A 22,675-nucleotide genomic window follows, 5' to 3' on the forward strand; every position below is an offset into this window, starting at 1 on the left:
ATGAAGTGTCCTTCAGATGACTGGGTGCAACGGATCTAGTCGTGTGGTCCGCAGGATTGTGGTTAGTAGGTACGTATTGCCACTGATTAGGGTCGGTGGATCTTCTTATCCGAAGTACCCGGTTGCTGACGTAGACGTAGAAGCGTCGTGTCTCGTTACAGATATACCCCAGTACCACCTTGCTATCGGTGTAGAACTCTGCATCCTCGATCTTCAGGCCCATCGCATCCGAGACCAGCTCGGCCAACTCAACTGCGAGGACAGCAGCACAGAGTTCCAGTCTGGGTATCGTGTGTTCACGAAGTGGCGCCAATTTCATCCGGCTCATAACGAACCCGATATGGCATTGTCCGCTTACGTCTGTGGATTTGAGGTACGCTACTGCTGCAATCGCTTTGACTGATGCATCACAGAAAATACAAAGTGTTTGCGTTTTGACCTCTGTGGATGGCACAGGAGCATACAGTCGTTTCACACGAAGGTTGGTAAGGGCTTCAAGAGACTTCCTCCACTCTGCCCACAGGTCAGCCTTTCCCGCTGGAAGTGGATCATCCCAATCAGTAGTGTCTTGGGTGAAGTCCCTGAGCATCAGCTTTCCTTGGATGGTTACTGGAGCTACGAACCCCAAGGGGTCGTATAAACTATTCACGAAGGAAAGAACTCCTCTGCGCGTGAAGGGTTTCTCATCCTTGCTGATCTGAAAGGTGAAGGTATCTGTCTTCAGGTCCCACAGCAATCCAAGGCTCCGCTGCATAGGAAGGGGGTCGATGCTGAGGTCTAAATCCTTTAGATCGCTGGAATAGTCTTCAGAGGGAAAGGCTTCCATCAACTCTCGGCTGTTGGAAGAAATCTTGTGTAACCTTAGGTTAGACTGAGCGAGCATGTCACGAGTCCTCTTTAGTAGACTGATTGCGGCCTCACTTGTCGGTGTGGACGTCAAACAGTCATCCACGTAAAAATCCTTTTCCACAAAGGACCTGACGTCCGAGCCATACTCTTCTTCACCCTTTTTGGCAGAATGTCGGAGGCCGTAGATTGCGACCGCTGGGGAAGGACTGTTCCCAAAGATGTGTACCCGCATCCGGTACTCTGCGATGTCTTCGTCCGGGTCGTTGTCACGGTACCAGAAGAACCTCAGGTAGTTTCTGTGTTCCTCTTTGACGAGAAAACAGTGGAACATCTGTTGTATGTCGGCCATAAATGCCACTGAATCTCTACGGAAACAGAGTAATACTTCCAGAAGTCTGTTGTTGAGGTCTGGGCCCGACAGTAAGACATCATTCAATGACACGTCTTCGCATTTGGCACTTGAGTCGAATACCACTCTAATTTGACCTGGCTTCTTAGGATGGTACACTCCGAAGATGGGCAGGTACCAACACTCCTCTCCGTGTCGAAGTGCAGGTGCAATCTCTGCGTGGTTGTTCTGGAATATCTTTCCCATGAAGGTAAAGAAATGTTCCTTCGTCTCAGGTGACTTCTGAAGCTTGTGTCTTAGGGAGATGAATCTGCTGTAGACCAATTCCTTGTTGTTGGGTAGGCGTCTCCTCTGAGGTCGAAATGGTAGAGGTGCGACCCAACTATTCGCCGTATCCTTGACTATTTGTTCGTCCATGATGTCCAGGAATATCTTGTCTTCTATAGACATCGCTACCTTGTTGTCTTCCTTCGTCCTGTGGAAGACTGTACATCCTATGTGGTCTTGTTCACCTTCACAGGCGTGGTCTTCGTTGATAGGAACTGAGAAAGGGCAAGGTAGGGGAGTGCTGCTCGGTAGTTCCTTTACCAGCAGACTATTGTGACACGGCTGGAAGAGAGATGGACGTCCATTTTCTAGTGTGCTGGTAAGCATACTGTTGACTGAGACCGGCTTGTGTGCTCCTCCTAGACAGACATCTCCTACAATGACCCATCCAAGGTCTTGCCTCTGCGCGTATGGAGCATTCAGTGAGCCGTTGATATATTCTCTAGTCTTGTGGACTCGTAGTATATCTCTTCCCAGAAGTAAAGCTATTGGCGCTTCTGGTTCCAACTTAGGTATCAGGTGGGCTATACGCTTCAGGTGGGGGTGATACGTTGCCACCTCTGGTGAAGGTATCTCAGACCTGTTGTCAGGAATCTGGTTGCACTCCAGGATGGTCGGTAGTGACAGACAGGTCTGGCCATCCATGGACTCCACTTTGTATCCGGTTGCTTTCCTCCCCGCCGTCTCGACGGTACCTGAACATGTCCTAAGGGAGTAGGGAGAACTGGGGCCTACAATGCTGAAGTTGTCAAAGAAGATGGACCTGGCTAAAGACCTATTACTTTGGTCATCTAGGATTGCATATATCTTGAGCGCTTTGTCTCTGTGGCCTGTTGGATAGACTCGGACAAGGCAGATTTTTGAGCAGGATCTTCCTCCCTTGAGTCCCTTACAGATCTCCGTACATTGAGAGGTGACCGCAGGGGTGTCTTCGACGGTGTTCTTCTGTTTCTCATCTTTCCCCTCTGCTTGTGACAACACTCCTGGAGGTGGTCCAGGATGCAAGGCTGTATTGTGATCCGTGCTGCTGCATTCTGCACATTTCACGCTAGCTCCACAGTTCCTGGCGAAGTGAGAGGTCGTAGCACAGCATTTGAAGCAGATGTTGTTTTCCTTGAGGAAACCTTTGCGATCCTCTAAAGTCTTCTCCCTGAAGGCTCTGCACTTTAGTAGAGGATGTGGTTTCCTGTGTAGAGGACACTGCTTACTGACATCCTGAGGTTTGCTCTCTTCCGTAGGGGGCTTAGTTGTCTTGTGTGGAGGACCTGTGGAATCAATATCAGTTTTATGGACTGCCACGGGTGTCTTACTGGGTTTGACACCAGGGGTAGTGGAACTTGACAGAGTGAAATCAAAACTAGGGTCATTTCTGATCTTGGCTTGCTGGGTGACAAACTCAACAAATACAGTAAAAGGAGGGAATGGTACGTTATGAATTTGTTTATACCGTGAGCCATGTATAATCCACCTTTCTTGAAGATTGTAAGGAAGTTTTTGTACTATTGGATTGACACCCCTAGCAGTGTCTAAGAATGCCAATCCAGCCAAGTGACCTTCCTTCTGGGCGACCTGTAACTCTATCAATAAATCACTCAATTCTCTAAGTCTTTGATAACCCTTGGGCCCTATCTTAGGGAAATCATCAATTCTTTTGAATAAAGCATTCTCTATTACTTCTACGGACCCATAGCATTCGTCAAGTCTTTCCCACACTTTACGTAAACCTATGTGTGGGTATTCTATGTTAATGTCTCTTAGTCTTTTAGCATGCTCGACCGATTCAGTTCCAAGCCACTTTACCAGGAGATCTAACTCCTCACTACTAGAAAGGTCCAGTCCCTGAATGGCGTTCTGGAACGAAGCTCGCCACGACCTGTAGTTTTCGGCTTTGTCAGTGAACTTTACAAGTCCTTTTGTTACCAGTTCTCGGCGGGCAAAGAACTTTGCCAAGTCTATGGTGGCTTGATCAGTGTTGGTACGAGCCGGTATGTTATAGCCATGTCTAGTGTGTGGTGCATCACCATACCTGTGAGACGCTCTTGGCTTCGGACAGTCTGCATAGTACCTTTCTGGTAAAGAAGATGTCTCTTTAAGGTGAGGTGGGAGCTGTACCTTCTTCTCAGTGGAACGATAGCTGTGGCCGACTCCTCTGTGTTGGACGTCTTCTTGTTTGTAGTAGCGAAGTTTGGGGTTAGATCGATGATAATCGGCGTAGGCTGATCGTTGTAGTCTGTCGAGGGTGTTGTCCATGCTGGAGTGTCGATGAACGTACTCTGCGACGCGCTGAGCTGGATCTTGCTGCTCTAGATCTGTTCCAAGAACGTTGCTGCGTCCCTCATAATCAAGATCCTTCATGGCTTCCAAGTACTCTGCCTTAGCTATTGCAGCTGCTGCCTCTTTGTCTACCATAAGTCTTTCTAGAGACACTTGCAGGCGCGCACCTTCTGCTTCTTGCTCTGCCCGCAAACGTGCAGTTTAAGCCTGCAAACGTGCATTTTCTGCTTCATGCTCTGCTTGTCTCAGCTTTAGATGCATTTCTTTCTCGGCAAAGGAGGACCTCGCTTTGGCTGCTTCAGCTTCAGCACGAGCGACAGCGGCCAGCTCTGCTAATGATGACCTGTTAGAGCTTGCTCGTGACCTCTTCTTGAGTGAGGATGTGCTGTTTCGAGACATTGTGCGCTTAGCTGCGTACTGCTGAGTGTTTTGGCGGGAAACTGAGTCTAGGTGCAGTGAGCTTCCGCGTGGCGGGAATGATGTAGCTTCTCTTGGCGGGCTGCAGTATAGTCCCGCGGCTGTATGGCGGCTGCTGTGATACCCGAATGCGGAGCAGTGTACGTGTTAGCGGTTCCGTACAGTCTGAACAACTACAGCCTGCGACCGGCTATAAGTTTCACTGAAGGCAGCTAATCTGTTCTTACTTTACAATCACCGCCTGCGACTGGCGGTCTCGTTTTTCACTGTTCTGTCTTCCTCCACGTAGGATGCTGTGTGGATTCCAACATACGGCTAAACCTTCATCCACATCCCAGTAAACAGACCGTGTTGATGCTTAAGTCTTATTTATTAGGGTGATGATAACCAAAACTATAAAGTTGAACAACAATGGTGGACAGTATTCATAGTAGATGATCGAATAGTGAATGATGTTGATGTACAAAGTGGATGTTCAGTGAATAATCATAGTGGATGACTGATCATAGTGGATGACTGATCATAGTGGATGACTGGTGAAAAACTGTAAATAACAGCATTTCAGTATATGCACATACAGGGTGCAATCACATAAATAACTGGGACATTACAGCAAGAATTATACAGAGTGCATTACACAGTAATTCTAACAGCACTGCCCTATTCTATACAAGAATGCATCTATCTACATGCAGAGTACACCTGAACCTAACTGCAAGCTGCAAAGCACATCTGCCTAACTATATCTGACTATAGGAGCTGCATAAGGCTTAAATACTAACACAAACATAAGATGCATTAAACCTTTATAAACGTACCGAGATCCGTTAGGACAGGGGTAAGAAAGTAAGCGAGACAGGAGCACGTGTGCCTCTCTGCAGATCTCAGGAAAAATGGCTACTGAAGCTTGTCTTCACAAGAAGAATGTGGGCGGAACTAACCCATAAGACATTGCTCTTAGGAGGGAAAGGTTGGTAAACAACATGAAAAGTAGGCAACTGATGACCTCCAGTGGCCACAACTTGAATAACATGATAATTAACTCTTTGCACATTAAGATGGGCAGAACACTCCCCGCTTGGCGTCAACAGATGCCACAATTAGGTTCTTTTGGGGAAAATAATAATACAAGCTCGGTAACGGGTCTGAGGAACAGTTTGTTTTCTCCAAGCTTGCACACTCTGACCTCTACTTTCCGCACTTTCCCATCTTTACTGGGCAGGGTCTTAATGACTAGGCTGAGTGGCCACTCGTTCCGATGTGACTGACTGTCTTTGACGAGTACAACATCGCCAGATTGAATGTTTGGGTGGTCTTTCTGCCACTTTGTCCTGCTTTGCAGAGTGGAAAGATACTGTTTCCTCCATCTATTCCAAAAGACGTTGGACACGCTTTGTACCTGCCTCTATTGTCGTCTGTAGAGGTCTTTGTCATTGAATTCTCCGAGTGGAGCTTTCGGGACACAGGTTTTCTGTGTGAGTAACATTGCAGGAGTAAGGATGGATGGATCTCCAGAATCACTAGAAAGTGCTGTCTTGTAGGACTGGGTTACATAAAATAGACAAGCTATAGCTCGAACAAGTGACTTCCATGTGGAGAACCTGCTGAACCGGTGAGATTCGAGGTGGCAGCTTGAAATCTCTGTATGTAGAGCAGACACTTGAGGTCGGATCTCTTCGTCTGCGTCTGGACCCACTAGTTCGAAAGTTTCAGGCCTGCTGATGTGGGACATCGAACGGTACAAAGAGGTAGGGCCTGTGAACCATGAAGTGTCCTTCAGATGACTGGGTGCAACGGATCTAGTCGTGTGGTCCGCAGGATTGTGGTTAGTAGGTACGTATTGCCACTGATTAGGGTCGGTGGATCTTCTTATCCGAAGTACCCGGTTGCTGACGTAGACGTAGAAGCGTCGTGTCTCGTTACAGATATACCCCAGTACCACCTTGCTATCGGTGTAGAACTCTGCATCCTCGATCTTCAGGCCCATCGCATCCGAGACCAGCTCGGCCAACTCAACTGCGAGGACAGCAGCACAGAGTTCCAGTCTGGGTATCGTGTGTTCACGAAGTGGCGCCAATTTCATCCGGCTCATAACGAACCCGATATGGCATTGTCCGCTTACGTCTGTGGATTTGAGGTACGCTACTGCTGCAATCGCTTTGACTGATGCATCACAGAAAATACAAAGTGTTTGCGTTTTGACCTCTGTGGATGGCACAGGAGCATACAGTCGTTTCACACGAAGGTTGGTAAGGGCTTCAAGAGACTTCCTCCACTCTGCCCACAGGTCAGCCTTTCCCGCTGGAAGTGGATCATCCCAATCAGTAGTGTCTTGGGTGAAGTCCCTGAGCATCAGCTTTCCTTGGATGGTTACTGGAGCTACGAACCCCAAGGGGTCGTATAAACTATTCACGAAGGAAAGAACTCCTCTGCGCGTGAAGGGTTTCTCATCCTTGCTGATCTGAAAGGTGAAGGTATCTGTCTTCAGGTCCCACAGCAATCCAAGGCTCCGCTGCATAGGAAGGGGGTCGATGCTGAGGTCTAAATCCTTTAGATCGCTGGAATAGTCTTCAGAGGGAAAGGCTTCCATCAACTCTCGGCTGTTGGAAGAAATCTTGTGTAACCTTAGGTTAGACTGAGCGAGCATGTCACGAGTCCTCTTTAGTAGACTGATTGCGGCCTCACTTGTCGGTGTGGACGTCAAACAGTCATCCACGTAAAAATCCTTTTCCACAAAGGACCTGACGTCCGAGCCATACTCTTCTTCACCCTTTTTGGCAGAATGTCGGAGGCCGTAGATTGCGACCGCTGGGGAAGGACTGTTCCCAAAGATGTGTACCCGCATCCGGTACTCTGCGATGTCTTCGTCCGGGTCGTTGTCACGGTACCAGAAGAACCTCAGGTAGTTTCTGTGTTCCTCTTTGACGAGAAAACAGTGGAACATCTGTTGTATGTCGGCCATAAATGCCACTGAATCTCTACGGAAACAGAGTAATACTTCCAGAAGTCTGTTGTTGAGGTCTGGGCCCGACAGTAAGACATCATTCAATGACACGTCTTCGCATTTGGCACTTGAGTCGAATACCACTCTAATTTGACCTGGCTTCTTAGGATGGTACACTCCGAAGATGGGCAGGTACCAACACTCCTCTCCGTGTCGAAGTGCAGGTGCAATCTCTGCGTGGTTGTTCTGGAATATCTTTCCCATGAAGGTAAAGAAATGTTCCTTCGTCTCAGGTGACTTCTGAAGCTTGTGTCTTAGGGAGATGAATCTGCTGTAGACCAATTCCTTGTTGTTGGGTAGGCGTCTCCTCTGAGGTCGAAATGGTAGAGGTGCGACCCAACTATTCGCCGTATCCTTGACTATTTGTTCGTCCATGATGTCCAGGAATATCTTGTCTTCTATAGACATCGCTACCTTGTTGTCTTCCTTCGTCCTGTGGAAGACTGTACATCCTATGTGGTCTTGTTCACCTTCACAGGCGTGGTCTTCGTTGATAGGAACTGAGAAAGGGCAAGGTAGGGGAGTGCTGCTCGGTAGTTCCTTTACCAGCAGACTATTGTGACACGGCTGGAAGAGAGATGGACGTCCATTTTCTAGTGTGCTGGTAAGCATACTGTTGACTGAGACCGGCTTGTGTGCTCCTCCTAGACAGACATCTCCTACAATGACCCATCCAAGGTCTTGCCTCTGCGCGTATGGAGCATTCAGTGAGCCGTTGATATATTCTCTAGTCTTGTGGACTCGTAGTATATCTCTTCCCAGAAGTAAAGCTATTGGCGCTTCTGGTTCCAACTTAGGTATCAGGTGGGCTATACGCTTCAGGTGGGGGTGATACGTTGCCACCTCTGGTGAAGGTATCTCAGACCTGTTGTCAGGAATCTGGTTGCACTCCAGGATGGTCGGTAGTGACAGACAGGTCTGGCCATCCATGGACTCCACTTTGTATCCGGTTGCTTTCCTCCCCGCCGTCTCGACGGTACCTGAACATGTCCTAAGGGAGTAGGGAGAACTGGGGCCTACAATGCTGAAGTTGTCAAAGAAGATGGACCTGGCTAAAGACCTATTACTTTGGTCATCTAGGATTGCATATATCTTGAGCGCTTTGTCTCTGTGGCCTGTTGGATAGACTCGGACAAGGCAGATTTTTGAGCAGGATCTTCCTCCCTTGAGTCCCTTACAGATCTCCGTACATTGAGAGGTGACCGCAGGGGTGTCTTCGACGGTGTTCTTCTGTTTCTCATCTTTCCCCTCTGCTTGTGACAACACTCCTGGAGGTGGTCCAGGATGCAAGGCTGTATTGTGATCCGTGCTGCTGCATTCTGCACATTTCACGCTAGCTCCACAGTTCCTGGCGAAGTGAGAGGTCGTAGCACAGCATTTGAAGCAGATGTTGTTTTCCTTGAGGAAACCTTTGCGATCCTCTAAAGTCTTCTCCCTGAAGGCTCTGCACTTTAGTAGAGGATGTGGTTTCCTGTGTAGAGGACACTGCTTACTGACATCCTGAGGTTTGCTCTCTTCCGTAGGGGGCTTAGTTGTCTTGTGTGGAGGACCTGTGGAATCAATATCAGTTTTATGGACTGCCACGGGTGTCTTACTGGGTTTGACACCAGGGGTAGTGGAACTTGACAGAGTGAAATCAAAACTAGGGTCATTTCTGATCTTGGCTTGCTGGGTGACAAACTCAACAAATACAGTAAAAGGAGGGAATGGTACGTTATGAATTTGTTTATACCGTGAGCCATGTATAATCCACCTTTCTTGAAGATTGTAAGGAAGTTTTTGTACTATTGGATTGACACCCCTAGCAGTGTCTAAGAATGCCAATCCAGCCAAGTGACCTTCCTTCTGGGCGACCTGTAACTCTATCAATAAATCACTCAATTCTCTAAGTCTTTGATAACCCTTGGGCCCTATCTTAGGGAAATCATCAATTCTTTTGAATAAAGCATTCTCTATTACTTCTACGGACCCATAGCATTCGTCAAGTCTTTCCCACACTTTACGTAAACCTATGTGTGGGTATTCTATGTTAATGTCTCTTAGTCTTTTAGCATGCTCGACCGATTCAGTTCCAAGCCACTTTACCAGGAGATCTAACTCCTCACTACTAGAAAGGTCCAGTCCCTGAATGGCGTTCTGGAACGAAGCTCGCCACGACCTGTAGTTTTCGGCTTTGTCAGTGAACTTTACAAGTCCTTTTGTTACCAGTTCTCGGCGGGCAAAGAACTTTGCCAAGTCTATGGTGGCTTGATCAGTGTTGGTACGAGCCGGTATGTTATAGCCATGTCTAGTGTGTGGTGCATCACCATACCTGTGAGACGCTCTTGGCTTCGGACAGTCTGCATAGTACCTTTCTGGTAAAGAAGATGTCTCTTTAAGGTGAGGTGGGAGCTGTACCTTCTTCTCAGTGGAACGATAGCTGTGGCCGACTCCTCTGTGTTGGACGTCTTCTTGTTTGTAGTAGCGAAGTTCGGGGTTAGATCGATGATAATCGGCGTAGGCTGATCGTTGTAGTCTGTCGAGGGTGTTGTCCATGCTGGAGTGTCGATGAACGTACTCTGCGACGCGCTGAGCTGGATCTTGCTGCTCTAGATCTGTTCCAAGAACGTTGCTGCGTCCCTCATAATCAGGATCCTTCATGGCTTCCAAGTACTCTGCCTTAGCTATTGCAGCTGCTGCCTCTTTGTCTACCATAAGTCTTTCTAGAGACACTTGCAGGCGCGCACCTTCTGCTTCTTGCTCTGCCCGCAAACGTGCAGTTTAAGCCTGCAAACGTGCATTTTCTGCTTCATGCTCTGCTTGTCTCAGCTTTAGATGCATTTCTTTCTCGGCAAAGGAGGACCTCGCTTTGGCTGCTTCAGCTTCAGCACGAGCGACAGCGGCCAGCTCTGCTAATGATGACCTGTTAGAGCTTGCTCGTGACCTCTTCTTGAGTGAGGATGTGCTGTTTCGAGACATTGTGCGCTTAGCTGCGTACTGCTGAGTGTTTTGGCGGGAAACTGAGTCTAGGTGCAGTGAGCTTCCGCGTGGCGGGAATGATGTAGCTTCTCTTGGCGGGCTGCAGTATAGTCCCGCGGCTGTATGGCGGCTGCTGTGATACCCGAATGCGGAGCAGTGTGGGTGTTAGCGGTTCCGTACAGTCTGAACAACTACAGCCTGCGACCGGCTATAAGTTTCACTGAAGGCAGCTAATCTGTTCTTACTTTACAATCACCGCCTGCGACTGGCGGTCTCGTTTTTCACTGTTCTGTCTTCCTCCACGTAGGATGCTGTGTGGATTCCAACATACGGCTAAACCTTCATCCACATCCCAGTAAACAGACCGTGTTGATGCTTAAGTCTTATTTATTAGGGTGATGATAACCAAAACTATAAAGTTGAACAACAATGGTGGACAGTATTCATAGTAGATGATCGAATAGTGAATGATGTTGATGTACAAAGTGGATGTTCAGTGAATAATCATAGTGGATGACTGATCATAGTGGATGACTGATCATAGTGGATGACTGGTGAAAAACTGTAAAGAATAACAGCATTTCAGTATATGCACATACAGGGTGCAATCACATAAATAACTGGGACATTACAGCAAGAATTATACAGAGTGCATTACACAGTAATTCTAACAGCACTGCCCTATTCTATACAAGAATGCATCTATCTACATGCAGAGTACACCTGAACCTAACTGCAAGCTGCAAAGCACATCTGCCTAACTATATCTGACTATAGGAGCTGCATAAGGCTTAAATACTAACACAAACATAAGATGCATTAAACCTTTATAAACGTACCGAGATCCGTTAGGACAGGGGTAAGAAAGTAAGCGAGACAGGAGCACGTGTGCCTCTCTGCAGATCTCAGGAAAAATGGCTACTGAAGCTTGTCTTCACAAGAAGAATGTGGCATAGTGTCCCTTATCCTGGTATATATGCCCTCCATCCTGGTATACGTCCCCATTCTGCCGCTGTTCTTTAATGCATAGAAAAAAACGATTATACTTACTTTTCCTCCGCTCCCCAGCCACATTGCATCCTATTCTGAAGCCGGAAGTTAACTTTAACGTGCAATCAATGGGAGTGGATTATGGCACTGCCATACACCCCCGGTCACATTCACACCAAAATCAGCTGCTGGCCTCTGATTGGCCGGCAGATTGTATTGCAGTGGTGCACCGCAATGCACTTCAGCTGAATGTACACCCGAGGATGCACATCCAGTTGAAGTTTGCTCTCTGGCGTCGGCAGACCGTTCACCCACTCATGTCCATTCGCGACCACGATCGGCACACCCATGGAGTGAAGTCACTTATTAAACTCTTAATAATTGGGGACACTGGAGGACATGCAAATGAGATAATATAGAAAAGTCACTTCTTCTGATCACGATTTTATTGCCTCCTGATTTGACAGCTTTAGGGAGCATTGAGAAGAGGCCGTGCACGAAAAGCTCCGATGCCGTTTGTGAATGTCCTGAAGGAAGTACAGCAAAAAACAAGCGCAAAACCGCCTGCCTATGTGACAAGGGAAAGGAGATTGTGAATAACAGTATGTGGTGTTCATGGCCATTCATATATAAAGAGTACTAATCAGGAGCAATTTACTGAGCTTCGCTCTGGCCCAGCGTCCAGTCTGATCCTACCTGACAGCCGTTCTTCATTTCTGAGCCCGACCTCCATGGCCTGACATACTGTGCACCTCTAAGCCTTACCAAGATCCACATATTGTGACAGCGTGCCATGACGCTAGTGTCGGAAGTGCCCATGATATCCAGCCGTGGATGCTGGGCGCAGAAATGAAGAGCAGCTTCCCTGAAGTTAGACTGAACGCTGGACCAGGGCGAAGCGAATCGACTACTAATACTATAGTTAAGCCCCTGATGGGAAATGACTGTCACACATCCTAGTCACCAGTTGTAGAAGGTGTATGGGCACTTTTTTCCTTCTATAGATGGGAGTATATGTAGACCAGGTCAGACCAGCTTTATAACTGGCAGCTTTTGGTTATACTACTGTGAATCACTAGGACACTATCAATTTTTTTTTTCAGAATGCCAGCCCTGCAAACCTGGATATTTTTCAGTAGCAGAAAATAGTGTCTGTCAGCCATGGACAAAGTAAGTAATTCAAAAATAAATACAAGCAATCTTATTTTAAGAAGTCCCGTTGTTTTCTTGACCCAACTACTGGGATCTTATTCGGCAAAAATAAAGTCTTCATGCCATGACAAATGCTTGATAGAGGAGAGCAGCCGCCCCCGTGGCCACGACAGCTCCAGGGGGCCCCTTTTCTACTGGTCACTTGGGTTGACAAATATAGAGTATGTTGACCTATGTGATTTTAGTGATTATTTACCTGGTACAAAACTACATTTAAAAAAAAGCTTTTTATTATAGGTAAAACATATGAAATAATGTTTCACTTGTAAAAACTGAGCGAACAATTGCAAAACTGCAGCAAGTTGCAGTCCAACCTGGTACAGTTTTCTGATGCAATTTTGTCATGATGGAAATACTGCAGATGTATTATTATTATTTATTTATATAGCACCACTAATTCCATGGTGCTGTACATGAGAAAGGGTTACATACAAAATTATAGATATCGTTTACAGTAAACAAATTTACAATGACAGACTGGTACAGAGGGGAGAGGACCCTGTCCTTGCGGACTAAAGGTACCGTCACACATAGCGACGCTGCAGCGATACCGACAACGATCCGGATCGCTGCAGCGTCGCTGTTTGGTCGCTGGAGAGCTGTCACACAGACAGCTCTCCAGCGACCAACGATCCCGAGGTCCCCGGTAACCAGGGTAAACATCGGGTAACTAAGCGCAGGGCCGCGCTTAGTAACCCGATGTTTACCCTGGTTACCATCCTAAAAAGTAAAAAAACAAACGCTACATACTTACCTACCGCTGTCTGTCCTCGGCGCTCTGCTTCTCTGGTCTGGCTGTGAGCGCCGGGCAGCCAGAAAGCAGAGCGGTGACGTCACCGCTCTGCTTTCCGGCTGACCGACGCTCACAGCCAGAGCAGGAGGAGAGCAGAGCACAGCGCTGGAGGACAGACGGCTGTAGGTAAGTATGTACTGTTTGTTTTTTTACTTTTAGGATGGTAACCAGGGTAAACATCGGGTTACTAAGCGCGGCCCTGCGCTTAGTTACCCGATGTTTACCCTGGTTACCAGCGAAGACATCGCTGAATCGGTGTCACACACGCCGATTCAGCGATGTCTACGGGGAGTCCAGCGACGAAATAAAGTTCTGGACTTTCTTCCCCGACCAGCGATCTCCCAGCAGGGGCCTGATCGCTGCTGCCTGTCACACTGGACGATATCGCTAGCGAGGACGCTGCAACGTCACGGATCGCTAGCGATATCGTCTAGTGTGACAGTACCTTTACATTCTACGGGATAATGGGTAAGAGACAGAAGGTCGAGGGTGCGGCAGCTCTGGTGGTGGTGAGGCGGCAGCTCTGGTGGTGGTGAGGCGGCAGCTCGGGTGGTGGTGAGGCGGCAGCTCGGGTGGTGGTGAGGCGGCAGCTCGGGTGGTGGTGAGGCAGCAGAATGGTTATTGCAGGCTGTAGGCTTTCCTGAAGAGATGGGTTTTCAGGTTCTGTTTGAAGGATCCAAATGTGGTGGATAACTGGACGTGTTGAGGCATGGAATTCCAGAGGATGGGGGATATTCGCGAGAAATCTTGGAGGCGGTTGTGTGAGGAATGAATAAGTGTGGAGGAGAGTAGAAGGTCTTGGGAGGATTGGAGATTATGTGAGGGAAGATAGTGGGAGATTAGTTCAGAGATATAGGGAGGGGACAGGTTGTGGATGGCTTTGTAGATCAGTGTTAGTAGTTTGAACTGGATTCGTTGGGGAATTGGGAGTCAGTGGAGGGATTTTTAGAGGGGAAAAACAGGGGAGTAGCGCGGAGAGAGGTGGATTAGCCGGGCAGCAGAATTAAGGACAGACTGGAGTGGTGCAAGGGTGTTAGCAGGGAGGCCACAGAGGAGGGTGTTGCAGTAGTCGAGGCGGGAGATGATGAGGGCATGCACAAGCATTTTAGTAGATTGTGGGCTGAGGAAGGGACAGATTCTGGAAATATTTTTGAGGTGGAGGCGACAGGAGGTGGCAAGAGTTTGGACGTGCGGTTTGAAGGTCAGGGCAAAGTCGAGAGTTACCCCGAGGCAGCGGATTTCAGGTGCGGGAGAGAGTGTGATGCCGTTTACCATAATAAATAGATCAGGTAGGGGGGATACATGAGATGGGGGAAAGGTGATGAGTTCGGTTTTGTGTACATTGAGTTTTAGGAAGTGAGGGTTGAAGGAGGAGGATATGGCTGACAGACACTTCCGGGATTCTGGACAGCAGAGAGGTGACATCTTGGCCAGAGAGGTAGATCTGAGTGTCGTCCGCATACAGGTGGTACTGGACGCCATGGGACTTTGAGATGTCCTAGGCCAAGGGTATAGATGGAAAAAAGTAGGGGTCCTAGGACAGAGCCTCGAGGGACTCCAACAGAGAGGGGGCGGGGTGAGGAGGTAGTGTGGGAGTGGGAAACGCTAAATGTGCGGTCGGAAAGGTATGAGGCAATCCAGGACAGGCCAAGGTCTTAGATGCCGAGGGAAGAAAGAGTGTGTAGCAGTAGGCAGTGATCGACTGTGTCGAAAGCAGAGGACAGGTCGAGAAGGAGGAGGATGGAGAACTGTCTGTTGGCTTTGGCTGTGGATAAGTCATTAGTAATTTTGGTCAGAACAGTTTTGGTGGAGTGGTGGGGGTGGAAGCCAGATTGGAGGTTGTCAAGGAGAGAGTTAGATGAGAGGTCGGAGGAAAGTTGACCATGGACATGCTGCTCAAAGAGTTTTGAAGCAAACGGGAGCAGTGATATGGGGCGATAGCTGGGCATAGCAGTTGGGTCGAGGTTTGTTTTTTTGAGGATGGGTGTGATTGTGGCATGTTTGAAGGCATAGGGGAAATTACCAGAAGATAGCGATAGGTTGAAGAGGTGGGTTAGGGCTGTCGTAGAAGGGCTGTCGCAATGTGTTTCAATCATAGCCTATGAATTCCTTATTCGTGTAGTCTGCCTACTCTGCTATCCATGTTGCCTGTTTTTTATATTTAAAGGGAATCTGTCAGCAGGTTTTTCCTACCTTATTTGAGAGAAGCATAATATAGGCAATAAGAATCTGAATCCAACGATGTATCACTTACTGTAGATTACTGGGCGCAGCCATTCTGACACAATCAGAGCTTTTAGATTTAGAGTGAAGCAGAGCTGAGAAAGCTAGCCCCACCCCATCACAGCTAACCACACCTACACCACAGCTAGCCCTGCCCACACCACAGCTAGCCCTGCCCACACCAGGCTTTCTGTGTACGAAGTCGATGTACAGTGAGATGCCTATCACAGGAACGGGCGTTGCCGGATGGTCCAGCAATAATGAGCTCTTGGTGCTAAAACAATCATTGCAAGCAAACAAAACCACAGAGCTTGATAAGAGAGGCAAGGCTGAAATCTGTGTTTTAATCCCTACAGTATGCTGTCTTCAGATTACACAGCAAAAACCTGCTGACAGATTCCCTTTAAGCTGTATTTTTGATTTTTACATTGCCCTGTTTTTTGCTTTTCAGCTGTAGTGCTAACGGTCAAAACGTCTTAGAGCAAGGATCTGCCGTGATGGACGTGAAATGTACCAAATCCAGCAATGTGATGGTTACAATTCCCACCACTACTTGGACGCCAACTTCTTCCAGTTACAGAAGAAAAGTATCCAGCCTTCCGAATGTTACATCTACTACTAACCATATCTCGGTCCGTAACACCACCACATCTAGTAGATCGTTGGATTGGGGTAAGCCGAGGGGCTTCACTAGGGGGCAACTGGAACAAATATCCAGGGTATTTAGGGCACTTTATCCCTGGGTGAAAGATAGACTAGCTAGAATTCTGCCGGTAAATGTAATTTAAAGTTTTTTTTTTTCCACGTTTCACGTGCTCATATAAGTAGGTGGTTGCCCATTCCTGTGCTGCAGCCCGCCGGAGGATTTTCCTGCTCTCCAGCCGGCCAGTCCAAGCCCATTGGATTCTAAAACTCCAGCAGATCTCAGCCCGTTTCCGCCTGCATTCAGCAAGTCTCAGTTTCCATACAGGGGATTCCAAGAAAATGATGTTAGAATAGAGAAATAGAGAGCATAAACTTTCAGACTTTCCTGGTCAGGCTGAAATATATATGTATATTTTTCAGTTTGGGGTTTTCTGCAGATGTGTTTTTTTTTTTCCCACAGGGGAAAATCCTCTTCTGTCTTTTTGTAGTCTTTCCATTTTTGACATAACATAAGAAAGATTATTACTTTCCCATAGCAAAAATCCATATGATTATTGCATGGTAGTCATAGAAGATAATCACACACCGATGACGTCTCCAATTGATGCATCATAAATGTTCATGAGGGAAAAACCCTGAAGAGGAAGGAGGTGGGGGAGAAATCGGAACGAAGCGTTCAGCCTGTGGCGAGGATCAGTGTCAGACGGGATCCTATTTCCTGTTCAGCAGCTTCCCCTTGTATCTGGTCTCTACTTGTGCAGACCTAAAGTATTAAGACTTGAGAGACATGGGAATACGGGTGTTTTTTGGTGGAAACTTCGTAACAAAAATGCTGCGGTTTGGTGGCTCTGATTCGTCTTGTTGGGTGAAACAATACTCAGCCGCTCTAAGAAAAGTGGTGCAGACCTGTCTGACCGTCCCTTTAATTGTCCATGTCCTGCCAGAGTTTAGATATTAAGGCGTAAGTATATAGCACGGGTGTGTTCACCTATTGTTTTACGGGTGTCATTTGCAAGCGACGTTTGGGGGGGGGGGGGTGTTCCAGATGTTTACTGACTATATTCATTAAATTTTAACTTTTTTAAAAGTTGCAAAAGTTTTGCACAAAGTCCCCCCCCTCCCCCCGTGATTTTATGTATGTCATAATTATTTTTTTTTATCCAACATTTAGAAGATCTTTGGGTCTTTTTGGGCTAAAAAGTTGTAAAAAATGGTTAAAGAAAAAGTAGTTTTGCACAAATTTCATCATCCACCACTTGCATCATCTGTCCTGAAACAAACAAATATCGCAAGACAAAAAAATCAAAAGTGACCCCTGATCATTTATGACTTGGTCCTTCAGAGCTCGCTTTCCTCGTTAATTAAGATGTAACATAATGTCCTGTTTGTTGTTTCAGGGACTCTGTCATTAATCCTGATCGGGGCCATCCTGCTTGTAGCATCTGCTGGAATAATCCTGACCCTGATAATGCAGACCTATCGTAAGAAGAAGAACAGAGGTTACATCAGTAAGTGCGACCCCACAATTCCTTCTTATTAGGGGGCTCAACAGGAGAAAACTAGGCAGTCTTGGCACCTGCCTAGGTCTCTCAACAAGCTGGGGTCAAGTACAGTAAGACAAGTTGATTTGAGGGGATGTGTCTGTCTCTTCTGCTGTGTCACGCTCCTGGCCAGACTGGTTGGCGCGGGCGTGTGGCCCCACTGTGCCACAGACCAGACTACCCTGGAAGGGGCGTAACTAAGTAGCTTCCTTAGTCTTCGCTGGAGCCTCTGATGGTTAGGTCAGGCTTGTGCGGCATGTAGCTGCCAGGTGCCACTCCAGGGTGGTGTCTGACTGTGGTTGCTGATCCCACTGGGGAACGGAACATGGACAGGCAAGTGGGCACTCTGGCAGGCAGGCGGGCACGGCTTGGACACAGGCAGGCAGACGGGTACAACAGAGACACTGGCAGGCAGGTGGGCACGGCTGGGACACAGGCAGGCAGACGGGTACAACAGAGACACAGGCAGGCGGGCACAGCTGGGCACAGGCAGGCAAATGGATACAACAGAGACACAGGCAGGCAGGCACGGCTGGGACACAGGCAGGCAGACGGGTACAACAGACACAGGCAGGCTGGCACGGCTGGGACACAGGCAGGCAGACGGGTACAACAGAGACACTGGCAGGCACGGCTGGGACAAAGGCAGACAGACGGGTACAACAGAGACACTGGCAGGCGGGCACGGCTGGCTCTCTGGTAGGCAGGCAGGTACGGCTGGCTCTCTGGCAGGACAGGCGGACAAGACTGGTACACTGGAAGAACCGGTAGGGACCGGTCTGCAGGCAGGTATGTAAAAACAGGTAAGAACCTGTTCAGACAGGAGGACTTAAGAATAGGTAGAGAAAGACGGTAAGAGCGGATGCAGAGCGAAAGCACAGGAGCTAGAGCCAAGAACAGAGATGCAGGAGGCGGAGCCAAGAGCAGGAGGTGGAGCCAAGCACAAATGCTGGAGGCGAAGCCAAGCACGGAAACGCAGGAGGCGGAGCCAAGTGCAGAACCGCAGGAGGCGGAGCCAAGAGCAGAGATGCAGGAGCGGAGCAAGGTAGAACCGCAAAGAGCGGAGCCAGGTAGAACCACAGAGCAGAGAAGGACCACAGAGTGCAGAGCTGAGAGCAGAGCAAAGCAAGACACCAACTGCAGAGCGGAGAACAGAGCAAAGTTAGAGTGCAGAGCTGAGAGCAAAGCAAAGTCAGAGTGCAGAGCAAGACACAGAGTGCAGAGCCGAGAGCAAGGTAACAGAATACAGAGCTGAGATTAAAACCACAGTGCAGAGCAAGGAGCAAAGCAAGGTCGCTGAAAGCAGAGCAAAGCAAGACACAGAGTACACACAGCAGAGAAAGCAAACCAAGACACGGATATAAACGAACACAGGAACAGGACTAGACTAAGACAGAGTCAGGAACGGGACAAAGCACAGAGACACGGACACAGGCCAGGGTACTACTCCCCTCTGGGTGGCTATGCAAGGACATAGGCCAGGGTACTGTGCCCCACTGGGTGGCAAACACAGGACACAGACCAGGGTACGAAGCCCCAATGGGTGGCGGACACAAGAGTCACAGAGACGGGGCCTGGCACCTCAGCAGCTAAGAACTGACTGAGGGAGTAAGTTGCACAGGCCCCCACCAATGGATGGGGATGTCTTAAATACAGGAAGCCTCATGGCGATTGGCCAGGGACACCTTAGCAAGGTGAACACAGTCTCAATAAGAAACAGGAGTTACCGGCACCGCCCCCCCTATGCACACAGACAGAGCATGCACAGAGCAAGCAGCAGACATGAGGCACACAGCATGGAGCTGGCAGCAGAGAGAAGTAAGTGAGATTGAGTGTAATGCAGGTGGGGGATGGGAGGCCATGCAGTGATGCCAGCAGGGTTGTTACATGCTGTCTGTGTTACTAGAGGTAGTGTCACAAGGTCAAAAGTGTCCAGAATTTACTCTTTTACTCCCACTGCTCCCCTGAGAATTCTGATTTGTTTTTTGTTTTAAATCCACCATATGGTTCCAGAGATATAAACCTCTTTATTTAATGCAATTTTTTGGCTCTTTACGAGGAGGCGTGGCTCACAGGATCCTCTGGGGCGTCACTCACATGATCTTCTGGGACGTTGCTAACATGAACCTCTGCGAGGGTGTCTCACAGGATCCTCTGGAGCATGGCCTACAGCAGGGGTGTCAAACTGCATTCCTCGAGGGCTGCAAACAGGTCATGTTTTCAGGATTTCCTTGTACTGCACAGGTGATAATTTAATCACCAACTCATTATTTGTGTAGGTGAGTAAATTATCACCTGTGCAGTACAAGGAAATCCTGAAAACATGACCTGTTTGCAGCCCTCGAGGAATGCAGTTTGACACCCCTGGCCTACAGTATCCTCTGGGAGGGTGGCTCACAGGATCCTCTGAGGTGTGGCTCACAGGATCCTCTGGAGCATGGCCTACAGTATCCTCTGGGGGTGTGGCTCACAGGATCCTCTGGGGCATGGCCTACAGTATCCTCTGGGGGTGTGGCTCACAGGATCCTCTGGGGCATGGCCTACAGTATCCTCTGGGGGTGTGGCTCACAGGATCCTCTGGGGCATGGCCTACAGTATCCTCTGGGGGTGTGGCTCACAGGATCCTCTGGAGCATGGCCAACAGTATCCTCTGGGGCATGGCCTACAGGATCCTCTGGGGGTGTGGCTCACAGGATCCTCTGGGGGTGTGGCTCACAGGATCCTCTGGGGTGTGGCTCACAGGATCCTCTGGGGCTGTGGCCTACAGGATCCTCTGGGGGTGTGGCTTACAGGATCCTCTGGGGGTGTGGCTTACAGGATCCTCTGGGGGTGTGGCTCACAGGATCCTCTGGGGTGTGGCTCACATGATCCTCTGGGGGTGTGGCTCACAGGATCCTCTGGGGGTGTGGCTCACAGGATCCTCTGGGGCATGTCATTAGGCTGCTCCGTATTACGCTATAAGCACTGTCTACTTGTAAAGGCTAGGAAAATTATCACCAAATTAAAAAAAAACATTTTTGGAACTGTATGGCGGATTTAAAAAAAGCTGAAAGAAAAATAGATTATTCAGGGGCAGTAGTGGCAATAAAATCAGATACAAAAAAAAAACCAAACAGTCCTTAGGCCTATTAGTACTGTAGACGGGTATGTTACTGAGTCACAAGAATTGATTATCCTTTTATCCAATAATTAAACTGATATTAAACCAGATCCGTCACCAGATTTTACAATACAAACTGAATACATTACTGTGTACATATTAGACCTGATGAGACTGGAGTACTTTCTTTGAAAACCTGAGTCAAAATGGCTATATAATCCTGATTATACGATGAGCATTTTATGAGTCCAATAGTTAGACAGAAAAAGAAAAACGTTTCACAAAGAATAATTCAGCCATTCTCATGTGAATTTTCAAAGTAAGTACACCAGCCCCATCAGGGCTAAGATAACCGTTCAATAATGTATGCAGTTTGTATTATGACAGATGTCGTTAGCATCCTATATTCTTACGACCAATCACTAGGTTATATCATCATTTAATCCCTGTGACGTCCACCCATCCGGATAATGAAGATGCTACGGCCGCCCCATAACCGCTGTGTTTGTGCGAAACGCAGCGGTCTTGGTACCCAGCAATTTTACTACAGTCGTAAGCTTTAGTCCGACACTGGGCACCCAGCTTGGGATCTATTGCAGGATTTATCATTTTTTTTTATTAATTCTTCCCTTTTGTGTCTCTTCCCAGGAGGTGAGAGGGTCCGCGTTCCCGTACAAGAGGAGAGCACGAGTTCTGACTCCAGTCTTCCCAAGGACTGTCCCGCATGACGGAGGTCTCGCGAGGGAGCGCAGTTCATGGACTGCTTATTACTCACTGGTATCCAGTGGCTTATTCTACGTGACTGTGATGCGGGAGGGATCCATAGACACTCCACCCGAAAATCTCTCCACCAAAACCAATTGTCAAGGATTTAACCTTTTCATGACCAGACCAGTTTAACTTGAAGCTGATTTTTTTGGGTTTTTTCCCCCTCGACAGATGTGACTTTATTTTTGTAAAAAGCTGGAAAAAGATACAATTTTAATAATTTAATTTCTTTAATGATGCAAAAAAATGAAAAATTTAGCTTCTTTCTGATATATGTGATGTTTATGAAGTTTCTACTGATGGTTAGGCCACGTTCAGTATTTGTAAGCCAAAATCAGGAGAGGAACAATCAGAGGAAAAGTATCATAGAAACTCGTCACCACATTCCCTCATCTGAGATAATTGAGTCAGTTATGCTAATAATTGACAGTGTGAACTGATTCTCACAATGGAGAAGATGGAGAATTATTTTTTTTCTCCCATCTTCTCCATTGTGCCAGTCTGTGGAAATCAGGCTGCACTCAGATGTCATCCGAGTACCGTCTGATGTTTTCTACGGACTCATGCAGCCATGAGACATCCAGCTGCGGGGATTCGAGCATAATATTCGAGCACGCCAAAGACACTCGGTTAGCACCTGAGCATGCTCAGATAACACCTAATCCGACCACGTTCGCTCATCACTAGTCTTTTGTGTCTGTGCTACATTTCTTTTACTGAGATAATGACTTTTGGGATTTCATTGGCTGTAAGCCATAATCATCAACATTAACAGAAATAACCACTTGAAATAGATCACTCTGCTTGTAGTGACTCTGTATAATATAGGAGTTTCACTTTTTGTATTAAAGAACTGAAATAAAGTAACTTTTAGATGATATTCTAATTTAGTGAGACGCCCCTGTAAATGACACGAGCCTCGATCAACCATGTAAGAAGACGATCATCTCTTACTACGAGGCAATTACAAGAAAGAAGAAAAAGGGACGTTTTTAAAATCGCCCAACTTGTAGCAATGACATAAATATTACCAGTTTTTCCAAAAGTCACGTGGCACGGGTATACTATTGTTAGCAGGATGAGCAATGATTTTCCATCACGTTCTGTGATGATTCTCGGGGTATTTTCAGAGGGTTTTTTATCTTTTTAAAGGCGGAAATATCTGACCTGGTTTACGAGAGAAATCCAGATCAATTTTTATTTCAGTCTTTTGGTTTCAATATAA

General features: G+C 47.7%; 1 protein-coding gene across 1 annotated transcript in view; it reads left to right on the plus strand.

The window, feature by feature from the left end:
- Positions 1–22,336, plus strand: part of TNFRSF4 (TNF receptor superfamily member 4) — a 53,185-nt gene extending 30,849 nt beyond the window's left edge. The window contains exons 3-7 of the mRNA XM_069741260.1: positions 11,636–11,770; positions 12,272–12,338; positions 15,848–16,068; positions 17,439–17,549; positions 21,331–22,336. Coding sequence (XP_069597361.1) covers positions 11,636–11,770; positions 12,272–12,338; positions 15,848–16,068; positions 17,439–17,549; positions 21,331–21,410 — 614 coding nt within the window. The 3' untranslated portion in view covers positions 21,411–22,336. The remainder of the gene's footprint in view (positions 1–11,635; positions 11,771–12,271; positions 12,339–15,847; positions 16,069–17,438; positions 17,550–21,330) is intronic.
- The last annotated feature ends 339 nt before the right edge of the window (positions 22,337–22,675 follow it).

Source organism: Ranitomeya imitator, chromosome 10 (genome assembly GCF_032444005.1).
Source record: "Ranitomeya imitator isolate aRanImi1 chromosome 10, aRanImi1.pri, whole genome shotgun sequence".
Classification (NCBI taxonomy): Eukaryota; Metazoa; Chordata; class Amphibia; order Anura; family Dendrobatidae; genus Ranitomeya; species Ranitomeya imitator.